General features: G+C 35.5%; 1 protein-coding gene across 1 annotated transcript; it reads right to left on the bottom strand.

The window, feature by feature from the left end:
- Positions 1-9,083: 9,083 nt before the first annotated feature.
- LOC130438995 (carbonic anhydrase 4-like) lies at positions 9,084-17,078 on the bottom strand. The gene is made up of 9 exons (XM_056771362.1): positions 16,948-17,078; positions 16,706-16,772; positions 15,427-15,453; positions 15,154-15,324; positions 11,004-11,155; positions 10,799-10,900; positions 10,394-10,466; positions 10,063-10,229; positions 9,084-9,935 (listed from the first exon to the last, which is right to left on the bottom strand). The coding sequence occupies exons 2-9, from the start codon at positions 16,770-16,772 to the stop codon at positions 9,750-9,752; spliced, it is 945 nt and encodes a 314-aa protein (XP_056627340.1). The 5' UTR covers positions 16,948-17,078; the 3' UTR covers positions 9,084-9,749.
- Positions 17,079-20,228: the final 3,150 nt, after the last annotated feature.

The raw sequence follows: 20,228 nt of genomic DNA, 5'->3' as shown, positions 1-20,228 counted from the left end.
CCAAGTAACTCACGCCATCCATACTAATCATTAACAATATGTGCGTTCAAAGAATGGAATTAGCCAGGTTATGATTAGTGCAACGATATCTTTTCGGATGTGTCATTTGATATCAGCCACCACTTGCACGGGAACAGGTAAAAGTGTTGGGGTGTTATGCGGAACTGCACAAAAGGGAAAAAACACAACCACACTGTGAAAATACTATGTAGTAGAAAAAAATCATGACTCTTAATAGGTCAGTGTAATATATAACTACGAGATTAAACATTAAAATGACTGTTAAACACATTTGGATTGCACTTACTGTAAATGTAAGGCAACAACCAGGTATTTTACAGTGAACAAAGATAATTAAAAGCTCATTTACCAGCAATGGAGATGCTGCTAGTATTGTTCTGCGCCTGTGAGTCTAAGGAAGAGCTGCCCCTAGGAATGCCCTGAATAATGGGGATTTTACCCAAGGTAAAGTTTTTCTGTTTCTGTTCCGTGGGGGATCAGGACCACCAACAGTTTTTTTGCTCCACCTTTTTCTAAGTTTCTGTTGAATGTAAATAGACAAAAACATGTTTTCTTATAAAAGACCAAGAACAGTATAAATAGAAAAGATTAGCATTTTGCAAAATATTCTAAAATTTCACTTTTACATGTTGTCATTTGGTATTAAAACTAAAGGTGCTTCACAATGCCATAGAAGAACCTTTTTGAATAAATTGTTTCATAAAGAACCTTTAACATCCAAACATTACTGCTTCACAAAAGGATATTTGTGGCGAAAAATGTTCTTCAGATTAAAAAAGAGATGGCGCTTTAAAGAACCTTTGACTGAATCGTTCTTTGTGGAACCGAAAATGGTTCTTCTATGCCTATGGCATCACTGTGAAGTAGCTTTTATTAAGTGTGTCCCCCGGTGGCTCTTCTATCAAAGATGGCCAAGTAATCGAAGATGACCAAGTAATACATATGTACAATATACACTTTATTAAGATGGAAAGACCTCTAATATGATCACTACTTTGTTTGCAACGTTTTCTACTCCTCTATCCTGGCTTTTGCAGCCTTTGAGGTGTTCTGTGGCATTTTCTTAATCTAAAAAAACTTAGAGTGCTCCTTTTCCCTGGGTTCGCAATGATTTTTGGTATCTCAATCCAAACAGATTAATCATTAACAACATGTGCGTTCAAACAATCGAATTAGCCAGGTCATGATTAGCGCAATGATATCATCTTGGAAGTGCCATTGATAACAGATATAATAAGGGTCATACAGACGTCATACAGAAAAGAAATCGACACAGAAAAAAACATCTTAGTAAAAATAGTTAAATAAACATGCAGGGAGAAAAAGGGATGGGGGAGAGGAGGGGTGTGTGTGTGTGAATAGAGAGAACCTAATACACAAGACAGAAGAGTATATGATGCACGGCACAAAGAAACACATGGGCATGTGGTTACACCAAACATCAGGGTGACACAATATTACAAAACTATAAACAGCCTTAGAGGTGACACAATATGGCATCAGGTACATGCTCAGCTGTTAAAACTTAAAAAAACTTCAGACATACAGTATCTTCTTCTGTGTACAGCCAAACAAACTTTGAAAAATGTTAATTTACTTAAACAGATGCCACTGTATCTTTACTTTATTTGGCAATGAATGTTATGTTTAACACCTAGTCCTTCTTGATATTTCCGAAGGCAACCAGTGTGTCATGATGAGTCCACTATGAATAACATTTTTGTTACTTCATTCTTACATAATACTAGGGGTGCAACTTTAGTCTGACTAACAAAAATAAAACCCCTATAAATTCAATAGTGGTGAAACCTGAATGTTAAGTTGTGACATGCAGAATAAATCCATGTTGTGTACTGCTGTGGGGAATTGAACTGGAATAGTCTGTACTATTGTGTACTTTTTTAATTTTGGAGCGAAACCCAATCTACAGATAACCGATGTTGATAAATTATTATATTTGTTGCCACGATTGTGTGCACAACCCAGGAGCAGACAGAAATGGCAGCGAAAACAAATATTTATTTAAATATACAAATAAGACACCCAAGATGGGGGACAGACAAGGTAACTTAAAGAGTATTCAAAAGCCAAATATTAAAGCCAAAACTAGAGAGAACAAAATAAAAAATAACTGAACAGGAGATAAAGTTAAACCGGAACCTTGACAAAACTAGACTTTCTGGGAGTACACCACAACAAGAGGATAATACAAAACAAACCAGCACAGGACAGCAAATACAAGTGCATTATATATGGAGACTAACAAAGGATAATTTAAAAGGGACAGGTGTCGGGAATGAAACACTGATGGAAAGCTAAATGAGGAAACCAGTGTGCGGGGTCAAAGACGAGACTGGAGAATGCATGACTATCCTAAACAAACAATGATCATGCGTTTTCACACAAAACACATCTTACTAAATAAAGCAAAATAAAATGAATTGGTGCTGGGTGGTTTGAACAGAGAAAGCCTACATAACACCGGAGAGTACATGATAGATGGCACAATGAAACAAAGGGCATGTGCTCACACCAAACATCAGGTTGACTCAGTACTGTTACATACATAGGTAACTATACATTACCTTACAGAGGTGACACAGTATGCTATCAGATACCTGCTCCATGATTAACACTAATAAAAAAAACTCAGACTTATCCAAACAAACTTAGGAAAATGTTGATTTTACTTAAACAGTTGCCACTTTATTGGGAAATGAATGTCATGTTTTAGATTCAAGTCTTCCTTGATATATCTCAAGGCATCCCGTAGTTTAATGAGTCCATCGTACTGTTAATTTTAACACTCCATTCTTACATAATACTAGGGGTGCAACTTTAGTCTGACCAAAAAATTTAATTTTAAGAGAGGCAAAACCTGAATGTCAAGTTATGTGTAGAATAAATCCAAATTAGGTACTCCTGTCGGGAACTGAACTGGAAAACTCTACCGTACAAATATATATATATATATATATATATATATATATGTGTGTATATATATAACACATTTATAAAAATATTAGGTATTATTATTACAAAACAAAGGTCACCCCCAACATAAGTACAAAAAGAAGAGTAGGCTACATGATGCATAGCACAAAGAAACAATCACAGGGCATGTGCTCACACCAAACATCAGGGTGCCATCTGTATACATACAAACAAACTTTACCCCAAACTTTCCGTTGTTTTACTCATACCACAGGGCAGCTGAATGCTTCATTCTGATGGCTTGAATGTTCTGAAGGTGTGAAAGTATTTTTCAGTTAATGCACACCTGTAAAGTTGTTCCAGGTCTGTTATATTACTTTTCAAAGTTTAACTAAAACAAATTAATTGTTAGCAGGTATATTACAGCACATACCTCACGGCACATGACTGGCAATAAATGAAAACGTTCAGTTGAATTGAAATAAATAAAGAACCAAAACAAATTTAAAAAAAGAAAATTATCTAAAAAAGAGAATTAAATTGTAAAAAAGTTATGGTTCTGTTAGCAAATATCAGTGGAGATAGAAGGAAGGCAGGCATCAGGTGAGCTCTTTTAGGCTCTTGGAATATGTGCCGAGGCCGAGCTGCGTTCAGAGCTGGGAGTGGTTTGAATGCCTTTGAAAAAAGAACAGCAAGGAGAGCATTGCAATAGTTCAACCTAGAGATTAAAAGGGCCTGGACAAGGAGTTGTGCTGCATGCTTAGTAAAAGTAGAGCTTAGTTGAGCCTAGGTCCAGTTACAAGAAACCCCTTAAGTTAAGAAAACCCGAATTCTATTTGTAACAGTGTTGTTGCTATTGGTTTTTTTATCTTAAGAGGTTTCTTGCATCCAGGCCCTGATCTTCCTGATGTTATCTAATGCAAATCGGCATGATTGTGTTGACTTATCACGGATTGACAGGTAAAGTATCATGTTTCATTTTGTGCCATGTCATATTTTTTGATGTGGAAATGTCCCTACAGTAACAGACTGATGTGCATTCACGAACCAATCAAAAGTTAACAAAATGTTTATATGCCTTGAACCTCGTATACTTTTAAGTGTTAAGTGGACCGTTGTATTCTCATTGTAACAGATGTAAACAAGCCAGCTTACTTCTTCGATTAGACGGCTCTGAGATGTTTCCAGGCAGAGCATTAAAGGGATAGTCCACCCAAAGACGTTCTGTCAAGAATTACTCATCCCCAGGTTGTTCCAAATCTGTGTACATTTCTTTGTTCTGAACACAAAGGAATATTTGGATGAATGTTAGCTACTGATATTTCTGGGGCACCATTCACTACAATGTCATTTTTTTTTTTTTTTGTTCTGTTAAACACAAAGAATAAATCTGTTAAACACACATGATATTTTGAAGAATTAAGGAAAACATAGTTCTTGGACATCTTTGACTACCATTTTTTGACTATGTTCAGAATGTTACCGCAAATCATTTTTTGTGCATATCTGATTGGAATAATCTTATTTAAATAATTGTGTATAGCAAATAGTTGTTTTTTGTTGCATCAAAGAGTGCAGAACAGTTCTCTACTCTCAGCCAGTCTTGTCTCATTGTTCCAAGGTTACCGCAGGATGCAGTTCATGCCCAGACCTGATGGTAGTGCGGAGAATGGGAAGCGGTGACCTGACAAGAGCTGAGATGATAGAGCTGGATAAAGTATGCACTGACCTGATACGACTTCGCTTAAAAATTTCAAATGCTATCAGATTATTTATGATAATCTTAAATCTATTATCGCCTGGTGGGCCTGGTTTCTCCTGAGTTTTTTTTCTCGATTGGAGTTTTGATATCCTCGCCACCGTTTGCATACTGTTTTTCACTATTTGCCTGACTGGGGGGGCTGCTTTAGAATTCAGAAGTTTTACATAATAAATATTGCATATAGAAATGTATAGTCTGTTTATTATTTGACCTGTGTTTCTCTCTCCTTTATCTTAAATGTGTGCTTTCACTGGGAGTGTGTGTGCGTGTACGTGTGTCTATGTCGATGTGTGTAAATATGTGTGCATATTGTGTGTTTTGAGAATTTGTATGTGGGTATGTCTGTCTTCTGTGTTTTCACCTTTTTCTTGTTTTTACAGGTGTGTGACTTTAGTTGTTTTGCTTATAGTCAATGTCTCATGTACAGCTGCTTGTAACAATGGAAATTGTAAATATATAAATACATGGAATTCTCAATCCATGTGCTTGTGCTACGCGTGCAAAATGCAAGCCGTTCAAAGAGTGCTCAACTGCAAGTGACGTCACGGGAAGCGAAGGTGTCTGAGCGTGCAAGTTGATAGGCTGCAGCCAGACCCTTCTCGCTTTATTCAGTACTCCCGTTTCCTCCAGCAGACAGATAACAACACATCAAACTTGTATCTGGAGAGGCGTCAGATGCGCTTACGTTTTAACGAGGTGTTTTGTTTATGTTACATAAGCCAAAAGCTTCTCATATTCGATCAGGGGTGCATTTCCCAAAAGCATATGAATGTAACTTGGAACAGATTTGCAAAAATCAAGTTTTTGCTGTTCACACTTATATTATCAGATATTCTATCAGATATGCACAAAAAAATCTGATTTGGACTGACAGTCTGAACATTTAGCCTTTATCTACCCCCTACATCTCAGTTGCTAACAGTAAATCTTTTTAAATATTTCCGTATAGTGGATCCCCCTAGGACAATAGGTCCGCTCATCTGCTCATTATTCCTAAAACATTCTGGGAGGGTGGCTCGAGGACAGACATTGAGAAACACTGCTCTAAAAAGTTTATGTGCTTCCCTTTTAGAGCAAGAGACCAAACTCCTCTCAACTGTGAAAGATGCATCTGTCATCACAACTTTTCTCGACATAACCAGACCCAGAGGGCTATGTGTCCTGAGAAAAGATGGGCTCTTCGGTGATGGAAATGGTTCGCCCAAAAATGTTTCCACTGGAGGAGGATCCATCATCCCTAAATCCTCCATACCCTGAATGTCCAGCTTGATGGAAACTCGATGGGAAAAAGGTCTGTCCTATAATCTCTTCATTTCAGCCACGAAAACCAGGACGGCTGAAATAAACTCCCCAGCTGGTGAGAGATGTAACGGAAGTCCCATTAAATCTCTTTCAGCCCCCTTTTTGTAAATCTCTGACATACCTCTAGAACAGTGGTCCTCAAATGAGGGAAGTGTTGTTGTTGTCTGGTCAAGGGGTACTTGGCTTGAAAAACTCATAAAAAAGGGTACTTAAGCCAAAAAAGTTTGAGAACCACTGCTCTAGAAGTTTGAGGGTCTAATTGAACAAGGGAGGGTGAACTCCCATCCTGTGTTCTCAGCAGACGGGACGGATTTGAGGGAAGATCACATATTGACATTGAAGCATTAAGCAGACGCTTTTATCCAAAGTGACCAAAAAGTTTGAGGAAACCACACTCCTGCATTGACTATAGAAAGCTGGGTAGGGCTTTCTGGGTTGGCCCTCAAAATGTTTCAGATCATTCCTCAAAGGGAAGGGCTATTATGCGAACATAGGTTACCATTAATCTAAACACAGGGCTTTAGATGTAGAGGTGTATAGATGACACCAAGATCTAGTATCACACCATTGAATTTCTGCGCAAAAAAGTTAATTCAGAAAGAAAGAAACTCAAGGAAATTACAGAGGTAGCTCTTACATACTGTAGCTCAAGAGATTTTATTTATTTTATTTGAACCAAAGAGCCCCCAAAGATTTTTTATATTTCTCCATGATTTTCAACAACCTGGTCGCATAGGAAATACGTGCCTCTACAATTTTTGCAGAGCCGCAAAATAGGTATTGAAACCTGGTATCACAACAACAGTAATGTTCACAACACCATATTATATTACATTGTATTATAAAATATTACAGTTCTTTCTGGTTATCAGATCTGATTGGCTGTGAGTCATGAGGTATTCCAAGAGTATCACCATGGTTTCTGATTGATCTATAAACTTGTGCTGTCAAACTGCTGTATAAGGGCGATTCAGGCTGTCTGCATGTTTTCAAAAGCGTCTAGGAGTTTGAGCTCACCTGGCGTCTGTCGTTGCTAGTCAACCATGGGCCACGCTAGCCATTGAGATGAGGAGGTATAGACAACTTTATCAAACTCGCATGCGCCTGACCCCCAGTTAACTTCCTGTTTGCGTTTGGCTAGTGTTTTTATTTAATATGTGTTATATCGTTATATGTATTATTATTTTACTGTATAATAATTGTTAACAAACAATTTGTTGAATTTTGTTGTATGTTAATTTTACAAACAATTTGTTGAATGGGTCCTGTAGTTCGGTCACATTTAATCAAACCATATGGTAAATTGACATCTAGCAGTTGAGCTTGGTATCGGAGTCTAAATTCAAAATATTGGTGAGACAAGTTTAGACCAAGGAAAGATTCTTCTCGGTTTCTTAAGATTGTTGTCAGAAATAATCTACAGGCACACTCTGGTTGTGAATGTGTACCGGAAGTTGGGGTCACAAAAGTGCTCATGCGCAGAAACTTATGTTTATGTTGTTAAAATGAAACCGTCTATAATCAAAGGATATGGATTATATGCACTGAAAATACCTTTTAATAACTCTGCTACTATTTATTTATGCTGTGATCATCTGTGTCCTTCACTAAGCTTGTCTACATTGGTGAGTTGATTCTTGTCACTTGACTCGCGGTGCGGGTGCGGCATTCTAAAAAGTTTAAATATTTTCTTCTCGATGCTGCGCCAATGCGCCAAGGCAAGAAAATGGGAGTGTGAACGTTGTATGAACCGTTGACAAAGAAATGGCATTGGCTGTCATGTGTCTTGTGACGGGTTGCATCATTACTAGGGATGTACTGTAACAATATCAAAATCTCACGGTACGATAATTTCTCGGTGTAATGTCTGCGGTACAATATTTATTGCAATATTAAAAAGACAAAGAAGACTTGCAAAAAAGTGCCATAAGTGTTTAATAAACAGTTATTGAACATTGCAATGATGTACAAATGAACGATATCATATCCTGTCCTCTTTTCTTTGTCGTATTGTCATAATTGTTGCTTTGAGGTATGAGGTATAGTCTGAGATAGGTCAAATGACTTAAAACTAAAATAAAAACTGCACCAGCTGGACCTTGACAGATAATATCTATTATATTGTTGAACATTCTCTATGTTAAAGGCACGGAAGACCTATCATTTCATAAAGTCATGTGACCACGATAATATTGAGACCATATTTCGATACCATAATATTGATAATATTGTTACATCCTTAGTCTTTACGCTAGCTTACGTTATGAAACGGCATTGGCTGTCCTGTTTCGATTGCATCACACACTAGCGGACCAATACAGTTCTTCTCTTTAGCGACCCCAGTGGACTTTTCTGTCTCAAACTGTAGCAATATGTTCCTGATGGTATGTATTTTGTGGCACTGCAAAAAGTGTATAGAGGTACGTATTTCCTATGATTTTTAAAGTGTTGTATACTGTACCACCATTAACTCTGATGCCTCTTAAACTGCTAAAATTACCATCATTAGCATTAACACTTGTGATGAAATATAAATGTCACAGGTACTCTGGTAAACCTATTTGTATGTTTTCAGACCATTTTAGATAGCTATTGACTTCAGTATCCTTGAGAAGTGTGGGAGCTACACTGTACACAGCCATGATAAAGGCATAGGACAGTGGTGTACAGTATTGGAGTAAATGTAATTAGTTACTTTAATTACATGGCTTCTTCATGTGAAAATGAGTGCATTATCAGGTAGTTGTCAAACACTGTTAGTTTATATGTGAAATGAGGACATGAGTGCAGCTGGCGATGAGGCCAAAACCTGCATGTCCAGTGCAAAAAGGCTTTGACTTTTTTTAGTTTTAGTTTTTTTTAGTACTCTTAGACTTTTACTGAAGTCGTTTTGGAATTGGTGATTTGTAACTTGTAATGGAGTAATTTTCGCTGCAAGGTATCTGTACTTTTACTTAAGTATGGTTTTCAAGTACTCTTTACACCTCTGCACTAGGAGAATGTTTTCTTAAAATGCTCAGTTAAAAAAAAATTAAATAGGAAAGAAAAAGTAAAGATGACAATATTTTAATTCATAGGTAAACTATCCCTTTAATGTGGTAATGATTATATACATGCATACATACACATGCATACATAAATAAAATTAATTATGTTATTACACAGCATTTCATTTCCTTTTTTTATTTTATTTAGATACGTGATAGATTTTAATTCTAATGTTAAATATTTTAAATTTATGCAGCTGAATACAGTATACATGCTATATAGATCGGAATACAAAATTAATCTGAATACAGTACATAATGAGTAGACCTTATGATTTCAGCTGTTCAGCATGTCAACAATGATTTCAATCCTCATGTTATCATAGTGTTTATAACAGATTTTGTCTTTAAAATGGGTAAACACTTAAAGCATTTGATTTGATTTAAACATACACATGCTCATCACAATTGATTAAATAAAAACAGACATTAAGAAGTGGGCATCTTTTTTTACTCTAAATAAATATATCTTAAGGATAAATAAGCTCAGTCAAGTATCATCAACCAACAACCTCTCCAGTTTTGTTTTTCCAAATCACAACACTAAGATATTTCAAAGTTAATATATTTTATATTATATTTGATTCATTTTAACAATACACCTGCTCATCACGCAGGAAAAAAATTAAACTGATCATAAAGAAGTCTGCATAATTTTTACTCGACTGGCCAATCCAAACTATTTACAGCCAGCAGATAAAGGGAAGTATTGCTAAAATGTAGAAAGTTAATGCAATTACAGTTGAAGATGCTGCTGAAGCCACCTGTGATGTCACAATTCTACCATTCATGTTTTGAACACCTCTGAAATTATTGGCCATTTTTGTGCTTGTGCCTTTGAATTGTACTGTTGTGCTGAAGAGCTGAATCTGTGGAGAAAGTAAAAAGACAGTCAGTGTCTTTTATTTCTGAGACAAGGACTGGAACATTCTCATATAATTACATGATTTTTATTTGATCATAATAACCTCTTTCTATAGATTTTCTTTGACTTACCAAATCATGATTGACTTTGATAGGGTCTTTAAACACTGTCCAGATCACTATTTCGTTACATCTGGGCGTGGTTAGGGAACCTTGATAACGGTAATATTTAGTCCTGTCCACCCCTTCAAGCAGACTATTCATTGTGGTAGTGTTTATGATGTCTGTTGTTGTAACACCTAAATATTCAACAAGTGTGAGAAAACCACTGATGAATTTATGTTTTATAAATTATATTGATGATGAAAGCTTAACATTACATCCAACAGTACATACATAAAAGTTTTTCATTCGTATAAGCACACATAAAACCATTCAGCAGTAGACAAAACCATTTGCTCACTTGAATTGGTAATGTTTGGCAAAAATGATGTTAGGATCTCCCAGCCTTTTGATTTGCTTGTTACACTGGATCCCTGATGGTTCAAATGCTACATTAAGTTCATACAATATATGCACAACTGCATTTAAATTACCAAGCAACATTTTTTTTGTGATTATGCATCTGCCTTCATTCTTGTGGAATAACATTTTACATTTACATTTTAGTCATTTGGCAGACGCTTTTATCCAAAGCGACTTACAGTGCACTTATTACAGGGACAATCCCCCTTGAGCAACATGGAGTAAAGTGTCTTGCTCAAGGACACACTGGTGGTGGCTGCTGGGATCGAACCAGCAACCTTTGATTTACCAGTTCCGTGGTTTAACCCACTAGACCACCAATAACAAATATGGCATTGCTCACCTCAACAAAGAAACCCAGGACAGCCAATCCATTCGGGTCCTTAGCATCTATCGCAGCTTTTGCATTGCCATTGTACTTTGAATGGACATTCACAATGTGCAGCTAAGAAAAAGAATTAGAGTTAAAAACAAGGAAGAAACTATTATTCGACTATTAAATCTATTCGACTATTAAATCTATCACATGATTACTTTCCTATTCATACCTCCATTGGATATCTCTTGCCATCCACAGTGTGCTCGGAGCCATTCACAGAGCTACCGTTACCCCAGTGGAGATGAAATTGTACACTGGTGTATTTGCTTGGTAGATCACCCCCTTCCACTGTCATTTTATCACCATCCAGGCTGACTACGACTAAAAGGGCAATAAAGATATTACTTAAAAGGTTAACCACACTTAGTCATAAGTTATTGTGACCTCTTTTCTTTTGTTTTCTTTGAAAACGGAGGAGAATAAAAAATTTAAAACTTTGTAGCAAAGCATTTCTCATGTTACTGGCACCCTAGAATTTACTTTGTTGCAGTATTCCTCATATCCCTGCCAAAAACTCAACAATAGAACTTTGCTCAAAACACAATAGGAACCATCTCAGAAATTCAATGGATTATAACCGATAGTTCAGCCAAAAATTTAAATTTGGTTTACTTACTCACTCCCAGCCCATCTGGGATGTAGGTGATATTTTTTCTTGAGTAGAACAATAAAGGCGACATTAAGGTAAATCCACAGCCCTCTGCATATAATGGATATAATGGGTGCTGGATCTCTAAGGCCATGTTCAGATTTGACTTCTTTTTTTAAGCTTCTACCGTCTGTTTTAGATTTACATTTAGGTATTTGGCAGATGCTTTTATCCAAAGCGACTTACATTGCATTATCCTATACATTTTACATAGGCATTTGCAATCCCCTGGGATCGAACCCACAACCTTGTGTTGTTAACGGAATGCTCTTACCACTGAGCTAAAGGAAAGCTTATAGTCCTATGAAGTAAACTATGTTTTTTCGAAAAACGTCTTGAGCGCTTTTTTCAAACGCCAGCGCCGGCATCTTTTTCTGCAGCTCAGAGCGTCTTTTGAGGTTCAAAACTTTCAACTTTTTTGGGGTTCAACTTGCAACAATTTCTGATTGTATTTCTAGCAATAAATTTGTATTATAGTTTTTAAATATATGATTAGTTATTGCAAAGACGCACTCTGATTATAATCAAATAGACTTCCGTCACGCTGCGCTGCCTATTTGTTTCTCCGGGTTGCCTTCGTGCACAGACACTGGGTCTCATTCACTAATAATTGCGTAGATTTTTCCTTATTCCATCGCACATTTGAACCTCCCACTTTCCGCCTAATTCACAACACTTGTGTACGTACATGAATTTGTTCTTAACATCATTAGCCTATAAGTCATTTGCATAAAACACACCCAGTCCATCCCCATATAAGGGCTTTACGCCAAACTTTTCCTTTCCCACCTGTCATCATTTAAGTCAAAGTTACTCCAGGCAACCCCATGTGACGCTGTCAACATACGCGTTCTCACAACTAATTCCAAGTGCACAGTCCTCAAAGTCAGTTCATACACAATAAAACACCTTTATACAAACATGCAGTTTACGTTAGCCGGCTGTAAAAGTGGTGCTATGCAGATAAACCTCGCAGCTCGAGCTATACACAGCTTTTATTATTCTTTCACTGAATATGATGAAATAATTATTAACTATTATAACTATTATAAATTAACTAAATATACATCTATGCGTAATTATATATATATATATATATATATATATATATATATGTATAAATAATTTAAAATATAGAGCTATTATCTATTAACTATTAAGATGAAACATGCATTTTGTAATGTTGTCTTTCAACTGTTCCTATCTTTTCTCTTATATTATTACACAAATTTGTGCGTACGCATGCTTAGTGAATCAGACCCACTGTCTCCGCGATTTGTAACCAAGCGCTGCCAGCGTTTTGTTTCACTATAAAAGTGTCTTTGTCAACTTTTTCTTGTCAAAAAAGAAGTCAAGTCTGAACACGTCCGAAGAATTCTAAAAGCACAAATGTTTTCAACACAAGCGACATCAATCATTATAAATTGAGCATCATTTATAAGATTATTAGTGGTTATCTATAGCTCCTGCAAAACGTCCTGATTGTGATCTTTTTCTTGTAGTGTTTGTTATTGGATGGCAATTGGCAAACCAGCTTCTGGTGATTTTTGCATCACCTGCAAGAGAGGAGTCCTGATCGACTTCCTGTCATTTAAATAAATCTTAAAGCCCCAGTGAAATCAATCTGAAAGATTTTTCCTTTTTTTAAAAACAAGTTAGCCTTTAGGACGTCAATAAACTGATATGCTCTTACATGCTGACAAAATTCCCATTTAAAAGATATAAGTGTTCAAAACTGACAGTCTGGCACGTGTGCTTGAAAAAATCTAGAAATTCCATGACATCACGCCTCTCGTCAATGTTCTCGTCTAATCAAATTGGCTTTAGAATCCGAAGAGTCGCCTCATATTAGCCACTTGTTCACACATTTATTATTTCCTACATGGTGAATGATGCATATGCACTAGATGGGAGATAGGGGATAGTCTGTGTAAATATTAACGTTAAAGTCTCAATTTCGCATTAGTGTCACGCGAATGGTTGCACAAGAGTGTCCTCCGGTTCAGAGAAACAATAGCACACATCGTAAGTAGCAAATCTGCTGAGAAAACAAAATGTATCCGTCTCGTTTCAAGTCTACACAGAATGTTGTATGTTAAGGCTCTATATGGAAGAGACCGGACATTGCAGCCTTGATGAGAAAAGGAGAAGACAAACGCTGTGTTACTCAGCAACAAAAATAACAAGCTGCTTTAAATGACACATCACTAGTAACACTGATCTTACTATTCTTTTCAATACACCACAGTGGCTATCACGCAGTTAAATGCAGCTTTGCCAGACTGACTGTGCCGTAAACGAAACGCTATTGGTTATATTAATAGGGTTAATAGGGTCCACTCAATATGTTGCACACTCTCTGCACTGAGATTATGTCCACACATCAAATAATTCTGTGCGTTCCAAGGCGTTTCACTGGGACTGCCTTTATTAAACTGTTTTAAGTGTTGGATTCTCATGCTAACATAGGCAAAGTGTCAAAAAACGAGTTTGACCGAGTATTTCTGATACACTGCAAGCCATACAATTTTTCAAAAACAAATATGATCTCGTTCCTTAGATAAAAATTGCACAAAGTTAGGGAACTGTGGATGCGGTTTGTTTTCCTGTTACAAGAATTGGTTCATGGCATTTTGGTGACAAAATGTGACCCTGGATCACAAAACCAGTCTTAAGTAGCACAGGAAGTAAAAGACAAAAATACATTGTATGGGTCAAAATTATTTTCTTTTATGCAAAAAAATCATTAGGGTGTTAAGTAAAGATTGTGTTCCATAAAGAAATTGGTTAAATTTGACCCACAAATGTTTATAAACAAGCCGACGCTGGATTTACATTTTTGTAGAAACTGACAGACGGACCTACATCTTGGATGGCCTATAGGGGTGAGTAAATAAACAGCTAATTATTTTTGGGGTAAACTATCACTTTATTTATAGTTATAATTGTAATAGTATTGCTTTTAATAGAAATGTAATGGTCTCCACTGGTAATATATATATATACCTGTATATAATCTGGCAGATGGAAACCAATACAACAAAATTGTATTTTAATAGAAATAAAATCTATATTTTTTTCTCTGCAAGGATGTTAATCACTATACAGTATATTAAATTGTGTCCTACATTTCCGCACTTGGTTTAGTTCCTAAGCACTTAAGAGCATGTTATACAATCTACAACCGGTTTTACAAATGTTCATAATTGTTTCATGTACTTTCCGCCCCAAAAATGCACATAACACTCAGTAACTGAAGATGTATAATCCTTGAAGATTCATTCTTACTAGTAAATATAACGGTTGCTTATCTGAAAAAGAAATCTGAAATACTAAACCTCAATGACGTATGCGGTGGACAAATTCGCTTGGCATGCGCATTTGTTTTGTTCATGTTTTAGACTGATATTTAGTTTAATTGTGACTTTTTTATTAGTTTAATTGTGTTTTCTTATTTTGTGCAGCTTATAATAGGCTACTTCATTCCATATGTGTATAATACCTTAAATCGTGTTATAGTGTTTCAAAAGTGAATGGCTAATGTTGTTTTCAAACCTAAGTGTTTAGGAACACCATCATTGTTCAGATCTTTTTTATGGTCAAACAACAGCTAAAGTTGAAAAAGTAAAAAAAATCTTATGAAAATTACATTTCCCAGTGTGAAGCTCACCTGAATCACCAGTATTTCCAATTGAAAAGAAAGTGGAGTTGTCATCAAAACCAGTAAAGTTAAATGGTGTAAGCTTGGAATTTGCCATAATATTTGAAGTTACTATGTTAATGGGAGACTGCCTTGTTCCACTGCAATAATCATGTACATTTTTTGACCAGGTAGTAGAATCTATTACAAATGAAGAAAAGGGAGTCATGTGTTAATTAACAAGAGTTAATAAATAAATAAATACATGCACGCATGCATGCATACATGTAAATACACACTTACCGCACCTTGGTTCATGGTAGCACCATTCTGTTCAGGGTGAAACGAAAGGATTAACAAATATAATCACCGGAAAAAACTGTTGTGACTATTACATATAACATCTTACCCAGAGCCTTTACTGTACTTTTATCATTTACTCTGCGGTAAAATTGATGCAAGATCACAATCATCTGTGAATTTTTTCATAGTTTTGATGTGTTTCGGAAGAAAGAAAGTAAATTCCTTTAACATTATGTGTTGTAAATGTCTCATTTAGGTGTGTTAGTCACCAAATCCAACCTTTTAATATTTTAATCACCATTGCACCATATTGAAACATGTCAGCCACTGCTAGCAAATGTTTAGTAAAATGTTTACACAGCGGGATTAGTTGTAACACACTATTATGATTAATCCCAATGTGTGAAAATGTATACAAGACAATGAGGTGAAAACAAAGTAAATTACATTTATCAAAATAATAACTGAAATTATATTATTAGAGAAAGTAATTGCAATTATAAATTTTGATTAAAAATGTGCAGCATTTTCTCATCTATCCACATGTTTTGATGTTTAATAGAAGGATGAGGGATGCCTGGATGATAGATGTGTAGATATCTGTCTGTTATAGTTGTTAAAACAATATCCACCTTTAGTTTATAGAAAGAATAATATTAAGTTATTTGTGTTGACACAGAAATTCTAGCAAGTGTTACAGCTAACCCTCTGCTTAGTTAAAGCTTACATGCAAAGACCTGAGTAGTTAAGTTACTATGATTTCACTTTATAATACTTTAGCTAGTACTAGATAGTGCAGTAATTAACAGGTGTAAGCATTTATTAGTTCCCTTTCCTTTTAGATAAATAGAATGAAAATAGTCAATAGAATGTAAATCAATAGATTTATTTAATTGATATGACCTATACAGGAGCACAATTTAGTCCCTCAGTTTGGTAATATAAAATAAATACTTCAGCGAAACCAGTTTTCTTAAATTAATAGTACAATATGATATATACCCAATTTAGTGGCTTAATTATTTTAGCTAATGTTAATAAGTTTAATGAATACCTATTTTAAATCTAGTAGCTAGTAATTATAGGCTACTTCAGTATTAGACATTCAGCGTTTAGTGGTTAATAATGACTATTAAATATTAAGTAACTAGCCAACATCAATATGCTTTAAGCTACTGATAAATGAATCTCTCTTCACTATTTGTTCCTGCATAACTACCTAATAAGCATATAACAGTATTTTTTTTATTATTTTTAAGTAAATGATGCAGATACTCACCCACTGACGCGTCCGAACTGTAAACCGTGGGACACAAAAGAACCACGCACAGCAGTAAGATGATCATCTATATAAAACGATAGATAATAAAAGTAAACAAAATGTACAAACTTTAAAACAAAATTCGTAGTTTGTCCATAAAGCAGAACGATTATAGCTACTGTTATAATTAATCTTACCAATCATTTTTTGTTTTTAATTAAGGTAATCGAATTTAATGTGACAAAATTACTGTATATTACCTTGCAGGTTATAAAGGACTCCTATGTGTGTGGAAGAATGGGATGGATTAGTTCCATTCCTGAGTATTAATACTCTTAGCCGCACACCTGTGGGTGTGTCACTTCTTGCTATGGAATAAGTGTGAATCCCTCGCTGCGTCCCAAACCGCATACTCTCATACTGTATAGTAGGCAAAAAGCAGTATGTCCCAAACCTCAGTATTCATAAAACAGTAGACGAGAAATTTCCGCCTGGTGCACTATTTCTCGCGAGATTTGGACGTGTGTATACTATTGTGGCGTCCGAAACCGGACGTTTTCAAATGTGAATAATGAATATATCTAGCCAACAACGCTCTCTTGGCATTGCAGTCGCATTTGTTAAAGTGCTGTAGCGTAAAGTTAACCAGTAAGATAGTAAAGTATATTTGTGATTTTGGTGCAGAGTTTTAAGCTGTCTAGCTTAAAGGGTTGTTCCACGCACACATGCGTCTTCGAAGTAGACTTAACGTTACATATAAAACCATACGCAAGTAAAAGACGCTTTTTAATGTCTGTGTTACATGTGACCTGTGTCATAGTTATGCAGCTTACGTCTGTTAACATGTAATACAGAGCATTGTTCACTGCTTGCTTAGATACATATAAGTAATATAAATAAACATATTTACTTAAGTAACTAAACATGTTTATATTTTATTTGTCCATTAATACTGTCGATGAATTCAGGAAAATTTGAGTTGAATAAACAGCGAGTTAACACATGTGCAACTACCTGCACATTTAAATGCAGCACTGAGCGCAAATCACAGAGGTAACTTGAATCTTGTTTGACTGTTACAGGGACACATGAGCACACTCCTTAAAATCACGAAGGTGGCGACGGTGGTCAGCTGCGAGATGGCAGTAGAATTTGGTACAAAAATAAATTGAAATAAAGCGTTGATTTATGTGATGTTTACTTGTATATTTATTAATAATAATAATACAATTCATTTATTTTCTTACATCAAATTTACATATGTTTATTCATGTTTATTCTTTAGTTTTCTGTAAATAAACCATATTACATTACTTCATGCGTCATGTCATTGCTTCACTGAAAACGTATGCATTCACATTTTTGTAGACTGTATTAATGCATAGATGACATATGGCAACACAATTAGATTTATCATCTTATTTTAATACAATATATCATTTTCAGGAAAAAGAATGAATAAGTATTGGACAGCACTTATCAATAATATTGTGCACAGGTGTAGGTGTGGGCTAGCAATGCATTTCCATGGGACACTTAATTTATAAGCAATAATACTTATATTCCTTAACCATAAAATCAGCAGTGCTCTCCTAAGGCGAGATCGTCGAGCAGCTGCCCGACATCTTCTTTGTGAAGACATTACAAACATTTTGCAAATGCTTTGAAAACTCATGAAAGCTAAAATTAGCATTACTGATGTTAATAATGCGCCTGTCTCTCAGAATTTAAATTGTTGCGCTTGTTATTACGTCACATGGTTAATCTCTGGCCCGTGTGCACTCCAGTACAGTAGGTGGCGGTTATGCACCACAAACGTAATTTGCTGCCTGGCATTAAAAACGAGTAGAAGATTATCGATATTGCGGACAACGGATGATCGCATACATATTCCACCCATTCACGGAAAACAGTTCGTACCCATTTTGCACCGTTGAGTACGTACCTACTTGAAATTGAGCACCTACTCATTGAGTATGCGATTTGGGACGCAGCGCCTGAGTCCATCGTAAGAAGATAGAGTTATGAGGTCACCTGCAGGACAACAAGTGAATTGCACCTAACCTTATGGACAGTTCAACCCAAAATGAAAATTCTCTCACCATCTACTCACCCTCAGATTGTTCCAAACCTGTATTTCTTTGTCCGTTAAACACAAAATAAGATATTTGGAAGAATTTCAGGAACCAAACAGATATCACCCCCCATTTACTGCCATAGTAGAGAAAATATATACTGTGGGAGTCAATGGGTGGATGATTGCTTCTATTAAATAAATAAACTAAATACAGTACAATACGACAAATTGAAATGACTGAACATGCATGAATAAAGTAAAGAATATAAAAGGTAGGCCTATCCTAGCTAGTTAGTTGTTCTATCAAAAGATGTATGGTTGTTGCTAGATTAATGGATGAAAGTTACGAAATGTTATGTCTAAAAGAGCAATGGCTAAGCTCCTTGGTTCTTGACAGTGTTCTTTCTCTTGGTGCTGTGGAGCAGCCATGAATTTATTTTTGAGACTACTGGGAATTAACCTCTAATTTAAGGTTTATATATCAAACACTGACTCATCTATTCCAACAATTGCAGAAGGCAATACTCAAAGAAACTGAATGCCTGTTTTGCTGAGAAATTGGATTGATTAGCTCTTCCCTTGATCTTTCTGGTTCATTAATAACCAACTTGTCCTTGTTATTATGAATGATAAACTCAATATTATTATTATTAAGTGCTGTGGCAAAGCGTGTGTAGGCTACAATGTACATTAAATCTAGTTCACAGCTAGATAAGACCTAATAATATATAGACTTAATTTGAAAATCCAACAGACACCCCGAAACCACCCAAAAGTGAAATAATGTGGTTCAACAAACACAGACAAAATAATAACTTTTGATTTTCCCTAGCACATGCAAAATCGTTGCACAATTAGATGAGTCATATCCACAAGCAATTCAGCATTATGGAAGTGACATATAAACTTTTTTAAATTTACAACCAATATACTGAACCATCTGTTTATAATTTACTAAACCCTTGTTGATATAGTTTAGACATCAGAATAATGTCAGTCTATGCACAAGTTTTCTATTTTAAAAAAGAGAAATGGTTGTCATGATTCTAAAATATGGCTGACGTTTAATTGTCTAATAAATCATTGTGATTATGACGATTAATTGTCTGTTTCAGGACATTTAATTCTCATACATTTTTGATGCGGCTTTGGAACGACCAAATTGCTCTGAATGTAAGACTGCATTTTATTTTCTCTTAAAAAATGGAGTCATCATATATTTGAGGTCTATAATAAGTCAATAATACAGCTGCCAAATACAGTGAGTGAATTGAAGACATCATTAAAATGCTTTCTGTCATAGAGAAGCTTTTTGTCTGTTTTTTTTCACTTGCAAAGACTACAATAAAATGTTACTTGTGAATTTTGGTAAACTGGTTTACACATTGAGATTAGTTTAAATGATTTTAAATTGTACTACAGGTTTTTTATGGTACATGCTTTAAAGTTTCTTTTAAGTGATTT

Source organism: Triplophysa dalaica, chromosome 17 (assembly GCF_015846415.1).
Source record: "Triplophysa dalaica isolate WHDGS20190420 chromosome 17, ASM1584641v1, whole genome shotgun sequence".
NCBI classification, from domain to species: Eukaryota; Metazoa; Chordata; class Actinopteri; order Cypriniformes; family Nemacheilidae; genus Triplophysa; species Triplophysa dalaica.
The sequence above is the reverse complement of the archived record's forward strand: the minus strand, read 5'-3'. Positions and strand labels throughout refer to the sequence as shown.

Coding starts and splice junctions, on each gene's coding strand:
- LOC130438995 (XM_056771362.1), bottom strand. CDS start 16,772: ATGATCATCTTACTGCTGTGCGTGGTTCTTTTGTGTCCCACGGTTTAC. Junction 15,325..15,426: donor CTACCATGAACCAAGGTGCG/GTAAGTGTGTAT, acceptor CATTTGTAATAG/ATTCTACTACCTGGTCAAAA. Junction 11,156..15,153: donor TGGAAATACTGGTGATTCAG/GTGAGCTTCACA, acceptor TTGCCCTTTTAG/TCGTAGTCAGCCTGGATGGT.